General features: G+C 40.5%; 2 protein-coding genes across 2 annotated transcripts in view; one reads left to right on the top strand and one right to left on the bottom strand.

Annotated features, from left to right (window-relative positions):
* Positions 1-8,218, top strand: part of tubgcp4 (tubulin gamma complex component 4) — a 248,833-nt gene extending 240,615 nt beyond the window's left edge. Inside the window, exons 16-19 of the mRNA XM_062030483.1 lie at positions 4,173-4,307; positions 4,376-4,492; positions 4,559-4,698; positions 8,052-8,218. Coding sequence (XP_061886467.1) covers positions 4,173-4,307; positions 4,376-4,492; positions 4,559-4,698; positions 8,052-8,058 — 399 coding nt within the window. The 3' untranslated portion in view covers positions 8,059-8,218. The remainder of the gene's footprint in view (positions 1-4,172; positions 4,308-4,375; positions 4,493-4,558; positions 4,699-8,051) is intronic.
* The window catches only part of tp53bp1 (tumor protein p53 binding protein, 1), a 116,421-nt gene continuing 107,373 nt past the window's right edge, over positions 7,705-16,752 (bottom strand). The window contains 5 exon segments of the mRNA XM_062030482.1: positions 7,705-8,519; positions 8,596-8,732; positions 10,447-10,643; positions 15,831-15,925; positions 15,991-16,182. Of these exon segments, the coding sequence (XP_061886466.1) occupies positions 8,311-8,519; positions 8,596-8,732; positions 10,447-10,643; positions 15,831-15,925; positions 15,991-16,182 (830 nt within the window). The 3' untranslated portion in view covers positions 7,705-8,310.

Below are 16,752 nucleotides of genomic sequence, written 5' to 3'. Positions count from 1 at the left end.
ATTTCACATTTTTTGTGGCTGAATATCTTCTTTGGGCGCATGAGGCAGAATACCACGGTGTCTGGCTGCAGCTTTGTGTGATTTGGTGACGCGATAGCGTGGCTGAAATGCTAGGTCGGTTTAAATGGATCTGATTCGGTTTCTCACCTGCACACTAACTTTTGTTAGTTCTGATGGTTGGAGGGCAAAATCAATCAATCAATGTTTATTTATATAGCCCTAAATCACAAAAGTCTCAAAGGGCTGCACAAGTCACAACGACATACAGAGCCCACACAAGGGACGTCGATGTGAATGACTATGAGAAACCTTGGAGAGGACCGCATATGTGGGTAACCCCCCCTCTAAGTACAGTCCCTAGTGGATCCACATAACAGTGAGAGTCCAGTCCATAGTGGGGCCAGCAGGAGACCATCCCGAGCAGAGACAGGTCAGTAGCGCAGAGACGTCCCCAACCGATGCACAGGCGAGCGGTCCACCCCGGGTCCCAACTCTGGACAGCCAGCACCTCATCCATGGTCACCGGAACCGGAATAACCCGGCGAGGGGGCAAAGGAGAAAAGAAAACGGCAGATCAACTGGTCTAAAAAAGGGGGGTCTATTTAAAGGCTAGAGTATACAAATTAGTTTTAAGATGGGACTTAAATGCTTCTACTGAGGTAGCATCTCTAACTTTTACCGGGAGGGCATTCCATAGTACTGGAGCCCGAACAGAAAACGCTCGATAGCCCGCAGACTTTTTTGGGGCTCTGGGAATCACTAATAAGCCGGAGTTCTTTGAACGCAGATTTCTTGCCGGGACATATGGTACAATACAGTCAGCAAGATAGGATGGAGCTAGACCGTGTAGTATTTTATACGTAAGTAGTAAAACCTTAAAGTCGCATCTTAAGTGCACAGGAAGCCAGTGCAGGTGAGCCAGTATAGGCGTAATATGATCAAACTTTCTTGTTCTTGTCAAAAGTCTAGCAGCCGCATTTTGTACCAACTGTAATCTTTTAATGCTAGACATAGGGAGACCCGAAAATAATACGTTACAGTAATCGAGACGAGACGTAACGAACGCATGAATAATGATCTCAGCGTCGCTAGGGGACAAAATGGAACACATTTTAGCGATATTACAGAGATGAAAGAAGGCCGTTTTAGTAACACTCTTAATGTGTGACTCAAACGAGAGAGTTGGGTCGAAAATAATACCCAGATTCTTTACCGAGTCGGCTTGTGTAATTGTTTGGTTGAGGGGGGGGTTACCCACATATGCGGTCCTCTCCAAGGTTTCTCATAGTCATTCACCGACGTCCCACTGGGGTGAGTTTTTCCTTGCCCGTATGTGGGCTCTGTACCGAGGATGTCGTTGTGGCTTGTGCAGCCCTTTGAGACACTTGTGATTTAGGGCTATATAAATAAACATTGATTGATCATTGATTGAAATGTTAAGGTGGTATTATTAAATAGGTGTCGGTGTTGAGCAGGACCGATAATCAGCATTTCCGTTTTCTTAGCGTTGAGTTGCAAAATGCCGATCTAAGTGCGGCACTTCAATGCACACGTCACCTGTCCAATCAAAACCTGTAGTAACGATATGCAATAATGTGTGGTTTTCTTGTTAGGATGTCCAACTGTTTGTTTAGCTGTGTGTGGTTGGGAGAGTCACGGAAGTGGCGGGAGAGAGCGTCTCCAAGAGAAGTTACCGTTGTGGAGGACCTTAGAGTGGCATATTATTGTAGCGAGATTATGGTGACCGATTAATATGGCTGTAAATATTTGGGCGCCACACGATTCGGTTCGATTCTTGGGGGTAACGATTCAATTCAAAATGATTCTCCATTCAAAATCTATTAATTTTTAGTAACATTTGGTGCCAGTTCTATGATTCAGCCAGTCAATCAATCAAAGTTTACTTATATAGCCTTAATCACAAGTGTCTCAAAGGGCTGCACAAGCCCCAACGACATCCTCGCCTCAGATCTCACATCAGGGCAAGAAAAGACTCAACCCAATGGGAACATTGATTAACTACAATCCTCCATAAAATAGGTACACATCTCTAATACATTTCTATATTATTTAAAATACATTTGGTTTTGTTTGACAACATTTACAGGACAGGACAGATTTTTGGAAGAAAAATGTTTTTTTTTAGGGCTGCAACTAACGATTAATTTGATAATCGATTAATCTGTCGATTATTACTTCGATTAATCAATTAATAATCGGACAAAAGAGACAAAGTACATTTCTATCCTTTCCAGTATTTTATTGGAAAAAAACAGCATACTGGCACCATACTTATTTTTATTATTGTTTCTCAGCTGTTTGTACATGTTGCAGTTTTAAAAAAAAATAAAAATAAAAAAAAATAAAAAATTGCCTCTGCGCATGCGCATAGCATAGATCCAACGAATCGATGACTAAATTAATCACCATCTATTTTTATAATCGATTTTAATCGATTAGTTGTTGCAGCCCTAGTTTTTTTTATTGATTTTTCTGCTTTTTTAAAATCTATTAAAATCCGTTACATATAAGAATCGCGATTCATTCGGGAAAAGAAAAAAAATTTGACACCCCTACCAATAAATGCTGCATATTTGTATGTAGTTTTGTTGTGGTTACGGTGGGTAATAACCGATCATGCACAATGAAACAATTGAGCATCGATCACTTTCTCGTCCTATTTGTAACGTCTACACAAACGTTACAATATTTTTATTGTGTAATTTCCCAGGAACAACAACGTGTAATAATATATTAACTCTTTACTGCTCAAACAGAAAAAGCCTTCGACAAATATTCCCTCAAACAACGATCAAAATACTCGTGACTCAAGGTATGCACGCAATCTAAAGCCAAGACACAGTTGTATCTTAAGGTATCTGTAAGTGAAGACAGTGTTTCTTAACCATACGGCTGGGGCCCATTGTTGGACCGTGAGCACTCACTCCCTACAGGGCCGCCAAAATATCTGTTTCTCATCTGTGTATGGGCTGCAGCTGTACTTAACTTGTAATACACCTTTCTACCACTTGTATCACTAATGACAATATCAAACAAACATAAGAAGTCTGGAGCTAAAGTCATAGAGAAGTTTCTTAAGTGCAAAAAATATGACTAAATTGGTGAAGCTGTATTTTCATCTGCACTTTTGCACAGTTTAGCTAAGAAACATATTAATTAAAATGTGGTTTATTTTAGTACAACAATTGTATGTACATTTATTTTTTGTCAGTCACTAGTCCGTTCTTATACACTATATTTGATTAGTACTTATTTTTATATTCAGCCTGCAGCCTAAAGTTTGTGTTAAATGAATAATAATCTTTGTGATTAACGCGTTTTCATATAATTTGACAAGGTTGTAAACTGTAAGTAGGTTAGATATGATTATTATTAAGAGTAAGATGACTAATTACTAATGCATGAGTTAAGGTACTCATGAGTTGAGGTACCACTGTATTGGGTTTGTAACTGATCAGAGCCCAGCCGATCTTTACCACAGCTGTGTCCCAGTGTTTAAATGGCTGAAGATTATACTCACGTGAAAGATTCCTTCAAAAGATGCATGCATGAAGGAGTTGCATGAATTCTAGGTGTCCGTGTCTTGCCAAAAGACTGGCAGGAATTTGAGCATAAGCTACAATGAACACATCGTCTATCCACAGTGCAAACCACTTTCTAAGATACTAAATCTCCCTACCATGGCAAAAAATAAACTACATTTCTTCCATTTATCATTAAAACTGGAGTACTAGAAGAAAATGAATGGCTAAATATGTTACACACAAACCCCAAACAGGACGACACAAGAAGCAAACTGCTAAAGCTTCAATGTAAAGTAGGGGTGATCGATCCAGATTTCGATACTATCGATACCGGGTATGTATCAGTATATAAACGATACTAGAGTAATAAGATACATATTTTTATTTATCTTGTTCATATTATTACAAAATCAAGAAGGAAACATCAAGAACAAAAAGGAGGATATACAGGACACTACGGTGGCGCCAACTTGGAAAAATATTTGTTTATATTTAGCAAGTACTCAACCAGTCAAACTGTAATTATTAAGCCTTTTTCATACATGACATAATTAAAAACAGTGCCCTGATCTGTCTATCTGTGCTTATTAGCTCATGACATTTGTGTGAACGTGTGCGTGTCACCAGGTGGACGTGTTGGAGTCGCAATTCTCTCAGCTGCTTCAACAAATCCACTCCACCAGAGACTTTGAGAGCATCAGACTGGCCCACGACCATTTCCTCAGCAACCTGCTGGCCCAGTCCTTCATCCTCCTCAAGCCAGTAAGAATCCTAACTTCCTCACATTTGTGCCTGGACCACTTTGGGTCAATAAACAATCCCGTCGTCAGGTCTTCCATTGCTTGAATGAGATCCTGGAGCTCTGTCAGAGCTTCTGTTCCTTGGTTAGTCAGAGTGTGGCCCTACTGGACGAGAGGGGAACAGCTCAGCTGGACATCCTGGTGAAGGTGGGCGCGCCTGACAATTGTGTGTCAAGAGGAAACGTCAGTGACACTGTTTGTGATTACGCTCAGGGCTTCAGGCGTCAGTCCTCGCTGTTGTTCAAAATCCTGTCAAGCGTGAGGAATCACCAGATCAACTCGGATCTGGCTCAGCTGCTTCTGCGACTGGACTACAACAAGTACTACACCCATGCTGGAGGAACCCTGGGCAGGTGAGACACCACACATGGCACATAAAACATGGTCTCCCAGAGAGTGTGATGGTAAAGGAGTTAATACGATAAAGAGGTTAGTGTTTTTCATTGTTCTCTGTTTGACTCATTTCACTTGATCAATACTTTTCCAACATTCCACCTTACAAAATAATACAAGTATGATTCATGTTGATATCGTATCGGATTAATACTGGTATTGGCCAATACTCAAAGCTCCAATATCGGTATCGTATTTTAAGTGAAAAAGTTTGGGATCATTGATGGGATGTCCGCAAAGCTAACTACTCGCGATCCACAATATTTGCACTAATTATTTACATTTAGAGGCCTACTGAAATGAATTTTTTTTATTTAAAACGGGGATAGCAGATCCATTCTATGTGTCATACTTGATCATTTTGCGATATTGCCATATTTTTGCTGAAAGGATTTAGTAGAGAACATCGACGATAAAGTTCGCAACTTTTGGTCGCTGATAAAAAAAGCCTTGCCTGTACCGGAAGTAGCGTGACGTCACAGGTTGAAAGGCTCCTCACATTTCCCCATTGTTTACACCAGCAGCGAGAGCGATTCGGACCGAGAAAGCGACGATTACCCCATTAATTTGAGCCAGTATGAAAGATTCGTGGATGAGGAACGTGAGAGTGAAGGACTAGAGTGCAGTGCAGGATGCATCTTTTTTCGCTCTGACCGTAACTTAAGTACAAGCTGGCTCATTGGATTCCACACTCTCTCCTTTTTCTATTGTGGATCACGGATTTGTATTTTAAACCACCTCGGATACTATATCCTCTTGAAAATGAGAGTCGAGAACGCGAAATGGATATTCAGTGACTTTTATCCCCACAACAATACATCGGCGAAACACTTTAGCTACGGAGCTAACGTGATAGCATTGGGCTTAACTGCAGATAGAAACAAAAGAAATAAGCCCCTGACTGGAAGGATAGACAGAAAATCAACAATACTACTAAACCATGGACCTGTAACTACACGGTTAATGCTTTCCAGCCTGGCGAAGGTTAACAATGCTGTTGCTAACGACGCCATTGAAGCTAACTTAGCAACAGGACCTCACAGAGCTATGATAAAAACATTAGCTATCCACCTACGCCAGCCAGCCCTCATCTGCTCATCAACACCCGTGCTCACCTGCATTCCAGCGATCGACGGTGCGACGAAGGACTTCACCCGATCATCCGTGCGGTCGGTGGCTAGCGTCGGATAGCGCGTCTGCTATCCAAGTCAAAGTCCTCCTGGTTGTGTTGCTGTAGCCAGCCGCTAATACACCGATCCCACCTACAACTTTCTTCTTTGCAGTCTTCATTGTTCATTAAACAAATTGCAAAATATTCACCAACACAGATGTCCAGAATACTGTGGAATTTTGAGATGAAAACAGAGCTGTTTGTATTGGATTCAATGGAGTCCGAATACTTCCGTTTCAACGATTGACGTCACGCGCATACGTCATCATACATAGACGTTTTCAACCGGAAGTTTAGCGGGAAATTTAAAATTGCACTTTATAAGTTAACCCGGCCGTATTGGCATGTGTTGCAATGTTAAGATTTCATCATTGATATATAAACTATCAGACTGCGTGGTCGGTAGTAGTGGGTTTCAGTAGGTCTTTAGGGCTAGTTGTGTTTCACATTTAAAATCGCTTTGTTTGGCCCACGGCCCATTTTTACTTTGGCCCTGGGAGGTAAAATGTTTTGGCACCCCCGATTTACAGTAAGTGTTTATCCTTAACATAAATACTTAATTTTCCACAGTATGGAATTGTTTACAGGTCTTTTTTTTTTTTTTTTACATTACTGCACTAATATCATACGATGGCCTTAATATCGTGATATCATAACATCCATACTAGATAACTATTTTATATTGCAGACAGGATGGTAGATTGATGTATGCTGCATGTTCAACAACAGCACAGGTTGGAGACCTGAGGGGAAATGAGTGTCTCCATGGTGATAGTCGGAATACATGCTTGATCCTTACTTATTTAAATAGGGCGGTCTGCACCACATTCGCACTTGTTATCAATTGTACACGCAGTCTTAGTCACAACACACTCACTAATAATAAACACAATTTTACTATTTAGCACTTGTTTTGAGTCTTAGTCTTTTCAGTGCATAATGGCACAGTAATGCAGTGCGCTGTCAGAACTCAGCCTGAATGGTGAGTGTGGAGTGATGGTGCTACCCAACCACCTTCACCCTCAGTAGTCACCATCTTGGCTAGGTAGCGAAAAAAAAACTATGTTGAAACCTGTAGCGGTGGAAAGTAGTTGAAGTTAAAGTTAAATTTCACCACACACTAGGTGTGGTAAAATTTGTCCTCTGCATTTGACCCATCCCCTTGTTCACCCCCTGGGAGGTGAGGGGAGCAGTGAGCAGCAGCGGTGGAATAATTTTTGGTAATTTAACCCCCAATTCCAACCCTTGATGCTGAGTGCCAAGCAGGGAGGTAATGGGTCCGATTTTTATAGTCTTTGGTATGACTCGGCCGGGGTTTGAACTCACGACCTACTGATCTCAGGGCGGACACTCTAACCACTAGGCCACCGAATAGGTTGTAAGCATTCTCAAATGGCTTACTTGCACTTCAGTAGGTATAGTTGAGTTTAAGTGCGTGAAATATGACAGCAAAGTGCTGTCCCAAATCCATAACTGTCATTATCCACTTACCATAATACGTGAAAAGCAACCACTCAAGTTAGTCCCTCCACTTCCGCAATGCAGCCATGATGGCAATGATTAATTGTGGTGTCCACTCTGCACAATCGCTATTTTGGGCACTCATGCATTTTTCTAAGCATGAACACACTAATAGTATGCACTCAAAATGCCAAGTGCACAAACTGAGACATAGCTGTTGGAAAGTGTGTGAACAGAAAAAGAGGAAGCAAGTTAAATATTGTATTGCGATGTTCTTTTCCACTAAGTGCGCATCAAGATTATGTACACATTAAAAAAAATCCCAATTAGTGCATTATTGATTTAAAACCATCTTTTTAATATGCATGTAAACACATGAATTAGATCATGTTAACTGTTGATTGACGGGATGAACACATGTAGACTACGTGATTGGAAACTAGATCACTCAGGTGTAAGAATGGTCATCCAGTCAGTCCAGACTTGGGCTCAAACTAGCAACCACAAATCTCCACGGAGTGAGAGTTGACCAGCGGATTGAGTAGCAGATGTGAGGTTTACACAACATACTATCGCACAGCCACAATAGCTGGTATCTGTTAAGCATGTACAGTATACGTCAAAATGTGCACACAGGAATGAAGCAGATATTTACTGAATTGTCATTTTCTTTCATTTTAGTGTTTAAGAAGACTAGAAGAGAAACCCCATCAGTCTTGTCCATGTGGTATTTCCTGTCAAGTATGACATTCTAAAGAGGTGATTTTTGTACAAAGTGTAAATACTGAATCATGTACTGTAACATTTTGTCTAAAATAAAACAATCGACACAACTGAAACGGCTCAAAATGTATTCCATAAAAACAGACAGAACGATGTCATAGAAAGTATCGGCATGCAACGGAACAAATTTAGTTATCAGAAATTTGAACATACATTATTATGACGACGACGACGATGATGAAGAGGAGGTGAAGTTATGACTATACTGAGGCTTGCTGTGGAAGTCCAGGCACTCCCCACAGATGACGCTCTGGATGAGCCACTCGGGAGACACCAGTGGGACCTCCAGTGACGTCATGTTTTTCTCCAACGTTGGTGGGCAGGAGTGGTCCGTCACCACCACCTCATATTTGCCAGCAGGAATGTCTACCCATGAAAGGCACACATTTATTAGTGAATCCAAGGAAGAATATTCTAATTATTGTTTTGGTTGAGGACTGACCGGTGCTGTCCTTGTCAGCATGGAAGTGTCGGACAGCGGAGGCTCCGCCCATAGTGGCGAGCTGGAACCAAAGCTCCACCGGCTTCTCAAACGCCACAAGAACCCGCAGATCCTTAAAAGGGCTACAGCGGGGATGCCTGGAAAGCACAAAGTAGCATAAATATTATTTTGGACCATTGAGCACACATCTTACTGTACTCTAAAAAGAACTGAGGGGATTAAGGCAGTATTAAAACATATTTGAACACAATTTGGACATGACTGAAACATTCACTACAATGGATGTGTGTATATACAGTACAGGCCAAAAGTTTGGACACACCTTCTCATTCAACGTGTTTTCTTTATTTTCATGACTATTTACATTGTAGATTGTCACTGAAGGCATCAAAACTATGAATGAACACATGTGGAGTTATGTACTTAACAAAAAAAAAGGTGAAATAACTGAAAACGTGTTTTTTATTCTTGTTTCTTCAAAATAGCCACCCTTTGCTCTGATTACTGCTTTGCACACAAGAGTCACCTGAAATGATTTTCACTTCACGTGTCATAGTTTTGTCCAAACTTTTGGCCTGTACTGTATATTAGGGTTGTTAACGAAAGACCGATGCAACCAGATAATCGGTTTGGCACACCAGTGACAGCCCCGTCAATCAATAAGATTCAGCTGTGAATTCTTAGGTTTATCGAGTGCAGACACATAAACCGGTTATTGCACCAAAGTAAAAATCAGTTGATGGTTTTTGTCTTTAAAACGACATGAGAGTCGGGTTGCCCGTGAAAAGAGTCACGCACTTGTTACGTAACTTGGTATGGTTATAGGCTATACATCCATTCATACAATATATTACTTGAATTTGTTTCCACGTAAAAGGCCCTCATTTTGAAGGTGTAGCAGGCTTTCATTTGCCGTAATACGAATTACTAATAACACACTTTGTATGTGCCTTTTTAGAAAATATATGCATCATAAACGGTATTTGTTCCATAGGACACAACGTTTAGTTTCCAAAAAAAATTTGAAATGTGGACTCGTCAGACCACAGAACACTTTTCCACTTTGCATCAGTCCATCTTAGATGAAATCGGGCCCAGCGAAGCCGGTGGTGTTTCTGGGTGTTGTTGATAAATGGCTTTTGCTCTGCATAGTAGGTTTAACTTGCACTTACAGATGTAGTGACGAACTGTAGTTACTGACAGTGGTTTTCTGAAGTGTTCCTGAGTCCATGTGGTGATATCCTTTACACTCTGATGTCGCTTGTTGATGCAGTACCGCCTGAATGATCGAATGTCACAGGCATTCAATGTTTATTACGCTTACGTGCAGTGATTTCTTCAGATTCTCTAAACCTTTTGATGATATTACGGAGCATAGATGGTGAAATCCCTAAATTTCTTGAAATAGCTGGTTGACAAATGTTGTTCTTAAACAATTTGCACATGCATTTGTTCACAAAGTGGTGACCCTCGCCCCGTCCTTGTTTGTGAATGAGTGAGCATTTCATGTAAGCTGCTTTTATACCCAATCATGGCACCCACCTGTTCCCAATTAGCCTGTGGGATGTTCCAAATAAGTGTTTGATGAGCATTCCTCAACTTTCTCAGTCTTTTTTGCCACTTATGCCAGCTTTTTTGAAACATGTTGCAGACATCAAATTCCAAATGAGCTAATATTTGCAAAAAATAAAGTTTTCAAGTTTGAACGTTAAGTGTCTTGTCTTTGCAGTCTATTCAATTGAATATTGGTTGAAAAGGATTTGCAAATCATTGTATTCTTTTTATTTACCATTTACACAACGTGCCAATTTCACTAGTTTTGGGTTTCGTATGTTATAGATTTATATTTACCATTCTACAACGCCATCATCTGGTCCCATGCCGGCAGGCAGCAGATAGTTTCTGTAGTTGAGCAGCTTGTTGTCGTTGCAGCAGTCTCGGACCCAAATGTGTGAAACACACGGCACACCGCTGGCCAGGCACAGCACGTACTTCCTGGTGCGGCAGTGCTGGTCCGCTATCAGCAAACTCTGGTAGGCGGCCTTACACTGTGGAGGAGATGTGGGATCAGGACTACAGGAGGTGGGTTAATAGTACAGGTGGTCCTCCATGGCGTCGTAAATGACATTTTAGTGTTAGTCTGAACTCATTGCTAAATTATACCTGAATGGATACCTACGTCATTTATTGTATACAACATGTAAAATACATCAAATATACCGTACTACTAATAAAAAAGCAGGCTAATTGGAAGGAGGAAGTGTCAATAATGGGACCACTACGTTGCTTAGTTGTCACAGTCCATGTTCATAGGGGGCAGATTCTTTCATATGTTTAAAGATGCCGTTCACATATAAGATTCTACATCCTTGATGATGGTCACGGTGTTTGAGCAGCTTGGTTTCATCCTCCTCTTCCTGTGCATTTTACAATGTTTAATTTCACTTTCCTTTTCTTTAACACTCAGACGAGTCGTACCACTAAGGGTGGATGATACTGAGGATTTTGGGTATCCATCCATCCATCCATTTCTACCGCTTGTCCCTTTCGGGGTCGCTGGGGGTGCTGGAGCCTATCTCGGCTACCTAGTAAATTCAGAGATACTATCGCCATTACTGCTACAGACACTTTTTTCCACTAAGGGTGGGCAATACTGGGAATTGTGGTATCACGCTGATACTGAATAAATATATACCGTAATTTCCAGACTATAAGCCGCTACTTTTTCCCCTCGTTCTGGTCCCTGCGGCTTATACAACGGTGCGGCTTATTTACGGCCTGTTCTTCTCCGACACCGACGAAGAGGATTTCGGTGGTTTTAGTACGCAGGAGGAAGACGATGACACAATGATTAAAGACTGACTTTTCATATACTGGTAGGCTGGTTATTTTGATCACGTACAGGCGAGCACTTTGTATTACTTTGCACCGTTGTATTATTTGTACTCTGCACGAATGCTGTTCGCCATGTCAAAGATGTGAAAGTTTGATTGAATGATTGAAAGATTTATTGTTAATAAATGGGACGCTTTGCGTTCCCAAACAGTCATCTCTGTCCCGACAATCCCCTCCGTGGTAGCAGGAACCCCTATATACTACGGTAATTACACATCAAAACCCTGCGGCTTATAGTCAGGTGTGGCTTATATATGGAGCAATCTGTATTTTCCCCTAAATTTAGCTGGTGCGGCTTATAGTCAGGTGCGGCTTATAGTCAGGTGCAGCTTATAGTCCGGAAATTACGGTAACTAGTATCTTTGATACTGATACTTTTTCCCCACCAACGGTAAACAATACTTGGAATTTTGGTATTAATTAAATACCAAGTAAACACAGAGCTAGTATTGCAAATAGTGATACAGACACTTTTTTACTAAGAGTGGGCAATGCTAGAAATGTTGGTATCAATCTGATACCAAATAAATACAAAGCTAAATGGTAAATGGTAAACAGGTTATACTTGTATAGCGCTTTTCTACCTTCAAGGTACTCAAAGCGCTTTGACACTATTTCTACATTCACCCATTCACACACACATTCACACACTGATGGCGGGAGCTGCCATGCAAGGCCCTAACCACAACCCATCAGGAGCAAGGGTGAAGTGTTTTGCTCAAGGACAACGGACATGACGAGTTTGGTAGAAGGTGGAGATCGAACCAGGAACACTCAGGTTGCTGCCACAGCAACTCTCCCAACTGCGCCACGCCGTCCCCTGCTACTCTGATACTAATACAAATATTTATTTCCACTTAAAGGTTGGCGATACTGGGAATTTTGGTATCGATCCGAAACCAAGTAACAACAGCATTAGTATATCCAATACTGATACATTCTACTTGAAATAATATTACTATTACGTTAGTTGATTATTATGATAAAACACAGGAAAAATATTTCATTTATGCAAATAATATTTTAGTAATTAGATACAATATGAAACAATCACATAGTGCAAAATGATACAAAATAATTCCCTTGTTTTCTTTCTACTCCATTTAAGAAATAAAGTAATATATTTAAAATAATTTCAATAATAGTAATAAAGCTGTAACTGTAATCTGCATGTAGTCTAAATAGGAATACTATTTATATTTCAACAGATAACACAAAGGGGTTATTATTATGTTCAGTCATTAATTTTTTAGGGTTTCATTCTAGAATTACACAAAAACAAAAATGAACTTGCTGAATATTTGAGGGAGGGGCAAAGTGCACTGGAGTGAGCAGCAGAGAAAGAGATACATAGTTTGCACAGATTAAGTGAGACACTGCACTCGTCTGAATTCTGTGAGGAAATTTGAGTAATTTGCTGAACGTATAGACTAAAAACTACAACTTAAGTATGAATCCCGTAACGCTGGTGTCGACACGATGCCAATGGGTCAGTCGTATTCCGTCACGTGACCAAAACCAATATGGCTACTGTGCAACAAACAGAGTGCAAACTATCTGAGTACGCAGGGGGCCTAGATCTTACCATTTAAAGTAGATACAAGCAAAAAAATCTAAAATCAAAAAAATAAAGATTTTTTGAGTGATCCCAAGGATTATCCGTTGGTCGCGTTGCCAGACATATCCAACTATCTGGTGCTCCAGATGTCATTCTACACAACAAAACAGATGAAACTTGGAAAAGCATGAAGTTCTACAACTTCTTGTTGTGTGGCTGGGTCAGGGAAATTAGTATCAAGATTCTCCCGAATAAATCATGCATTTTGCTCGGGTAAGATTGCATTTCCTGATTTAACTTCCCGTCTATGTTTGTTGCCTTATTTTTGTTGCATGCGCAGTTAGCGTACAAAGTTAGCGTGCTTTTCCCCGTCTTTATAAAATATAACTATGATCTCAACGTTGTGCATGTGCTTTCATTTATAATTGCTGCCTTTGGTAAAATCGTAACTATTTTAGGTTTTGCTCACATTTGCTTTGTTTTATTTAGACTTGCCGAGCAAAAATGTGTTGTAAGAAATACAAATAATACCAATATAATACTTAAATGGGAAATACTAACGTTAAAAGTATATCAAACAAACTTTTAACAATGTGCACACTGCAAACTGCGTTCTTTACTCGATCTGCTCCCTTGTGCGTGCCACTTTTCTTGTCGTTTTCCATAAAATCTTTTACTCTTTCGCCCTTTTTGATTATCTCTCGGGAAACTCTGAATAAACTTTTATTCTTTTCAGTTTTTGAATGGTTCCAACAGCCTAAAACGGAGGTCTGCAACCTGCGGCTCTTTAGTGACACCCTAGTGGCTCCCTGGAGCTTTTTCAAATATGTATGAAAAGAGAATAAAATAGGGGGAAAAATATGTATTTTTGTTTTAATATGGTTTCTTTAGGACAACATGACACAAACCTCCCTAATTGTTAGAAATCCCACTGTTTATATTAAACATGATTCTCTGATGATCCCCACCTTCTACCTAACTAGTCACATCCGTTGTGTCCTTGGGCAAGACACTTCACCCTTGCTCCTGATGGCTGCTGGTTAGCGCCTTGCATGGCAGCTCCCGCCATCAGTATGTGAATGTGTGTGAATGGGTGAATGTGGAAATACTGTCAAAAGCGCTTTGAGTACCTTGAAGGTAGGAAAGCGCTATACAAGTATAACCCATTTATGAGCGTATTTGGCGAGCGCCGTTTTGTCCTACTAATTTTGGCGGTCCTTGAACTCACCGTAGTTTGTTTACATGTAGACTGTTTATGCCACTCCTTCTTTGTCTCATTTTTTCCATCAATCCATTTATGCTGTACGTGAATGCACAAAGGTGAACTTTGTTGATGTTATTGACTTGTGTGGAGTGCTTATCAAGCATATCTGGTCAGTGCATGACTGCAAGCTAATCGATGCTAACATGCTATTTAGGCCAGCTTTATGTACGTATTGCATCATTATGCCTCACTTGTAGGTATATTTGAGCTCATTTAATTTCCTATGTCCGCTGTGTATTTTATTTATATTTGCATTTCTCATGACATATTATCTGTATGTAATATTGCCCGCCATTTCCTTTAACTTGGACACACACATCTATACCTTTGGCCATTCTAAGCCAGTAATTTCCAGGAGTTATCTCACCCCCTAAGAAGCCAGCGTTTTACTAATGTTTTCCAATGTTGTCAATATGTGAGTATAGAGTAAAGAAAAATATAGAATAAATATTACATTTCAACATTTCTGTCAACAAAGATTTGTTTCAGCCTGCGACACATAGTCATTTTGATAGTAGGATAATATAGCTAATATAGACACTTACATCATGTGTTGACTTCATTATATCACTTATAGAAGGCTTTTAAATTTTTGCGGCTCCAGACAGATTTTTTTTTTGTATTTTTAGTCCAATATGGCTCTTTCAACGTTTTGGGTTGCCGACCCCTGGCCTAAAACAACGCAAGCATACCGTATTTCCTTGAATTGGCGCCGGGAATATAGTATTCGCCTGCCTAGAATTACAGCCGGGTCAAACTCGTTTCGCAAAATAATTAGCGCATGCTTGGCACTTCCGCCGGGTCAAATATGAGTCATTAAATGACTCCCGCCTCCAGGTGGTAGAGGGCGCTAGTGATCCTTCTTGCGACTACCAGTACTGCAGGAGACAGGTACTGCAGAAGAAGACAACAAGCAGCAAGCATGCAGCAATTGTTTGCTTGCACTTTTAACATGGAGGATTACATATCTAAAATAAAACCGTTTTCTAAACTGGACTTTCAATCGAAGCAGGAGGTAATAATTAAAGGAATATCTCCAGAGACTTTTAAAATTGAAGAAAGATGAGAAAGACTGTCTTTGATCAGAAGCAGCTGCACATGGACCCATGTACAAGTAAAGGTAAGATCATAATAACGTTTTTTTTATTAAATGTGTTTTTCATGATAAGGTATGCGCCGGAGTGAGAAGAGGTTTTAAAATAATTAGAGCATGCTTGCTCATTCCGCATGGTTTTGGTAACCGCAGGAGTGAGAAGAGGTTTTAAATTAATTAGCGCCCCTGCGGCTATTCAAGGAAATACGGTATAGGGCATTTTTTTTCGAGAAAGGCAAAATCCCACCACTTCAGAGTCTTGCATATATAACAAGCCGGACGTGGTGTCAGGTGACTACAACCTATACTCACCTTGGTATCAATACTATCAATATTTGTTTCTTTTTGTACAGTATTAATAAGTTATGGGAGTGCGTGGTAACACAAGTATAGAAATGGGATTTGTGAACATGTCGAGTGCTAACCTGTTCTTCATTGAAGTCTGGCAAAACAAAGCCTCCACCTGCTTGCAGCTGAGACTCCGTGTACGCTTTGTCGTATGGACCCGTCTGCACGTAATCTGTTCGGAAAAAAGTATTACTAAACTGTCAAATCAAGTCAGAGGACTTAACGGACGAGTCTCACCTTCCTCCTCCTCCTCACTTGTTATCTTATTTGTCAGTCGGTCGCTCTCGGAAGAGGCCGTCAGCATGAAGGCGAAGCCCATGAAGAGAGACGTGTTTTGGGGCATTGGGCCATGACTTTCTGCTGGATCACGTGACTGACCGGGGAGATCCGTGCCACTGCCAGAGGTGTTGCACACGCCCACCCTCTGACCTGCAGACAGTGCATGCATGTTACAGTAGAATAGTCTGAAGATCTACAAGATCAGACCAACCCAATCATAACAACTTAACCCTGAAATTGTATAAGTGACACCAGTTATTCTGCTTTACTCCCATCTTCCCTCCACCTGTGGACCACCACCATGACTGTTAATTACCAAATCACCGTCAGAAGCAGCTGGCAACCAGCATTGGAGGACGGATGGACTTGTCCCAGTAGTCACTCAGCACAAAAAACAACACATCAACACACAAGTAGCGGGTGCAACAGTACGCATGATGATCACGGCTCGACGCCTACAGTACTACTCTTTTGAGGTCAGGGTTCGGTTCATTTTCATTAAGAGAACAAAATGTCTTAGGTGTTCACGGCTTTTACAATAAAACCTAAAATGCTAAGATATCCAAGAAATAAAATGTTTACAAATAGCAATAGATATATAGCATACAGAAAAATTAAAGGACGTGTAATACACTTTGTGTATTAAAGATGCTAAAAGTGCTTCAATAAAGGTCAATATGAGTAACACGTCTTTGCTTGTGTTATAGCTGAGTGAAGTGT

Source organism: Entelurus aequoreus, linkage group LG02, assembly GCF_033978785.1.
Source record: "Entelurus aequoreus isolate RoL-2023_Sb linkage group LG02, RoL_Eaeq_v1.1, whole genome shotgun sequence".
Classification (NCBI taxonomy): domain Eukaryota; kingdom Metazoa; phylum Chordata; class Actinopteri; order Syngnathiformes; family Syngnathidae; genus Entelurus; species Entelurus aequoreus.
The sequence above is the reverse complement of the archived record's forward strand: the minus strand, read 5'-3'. Positions and strand labels throughout refer to the sequence as shown.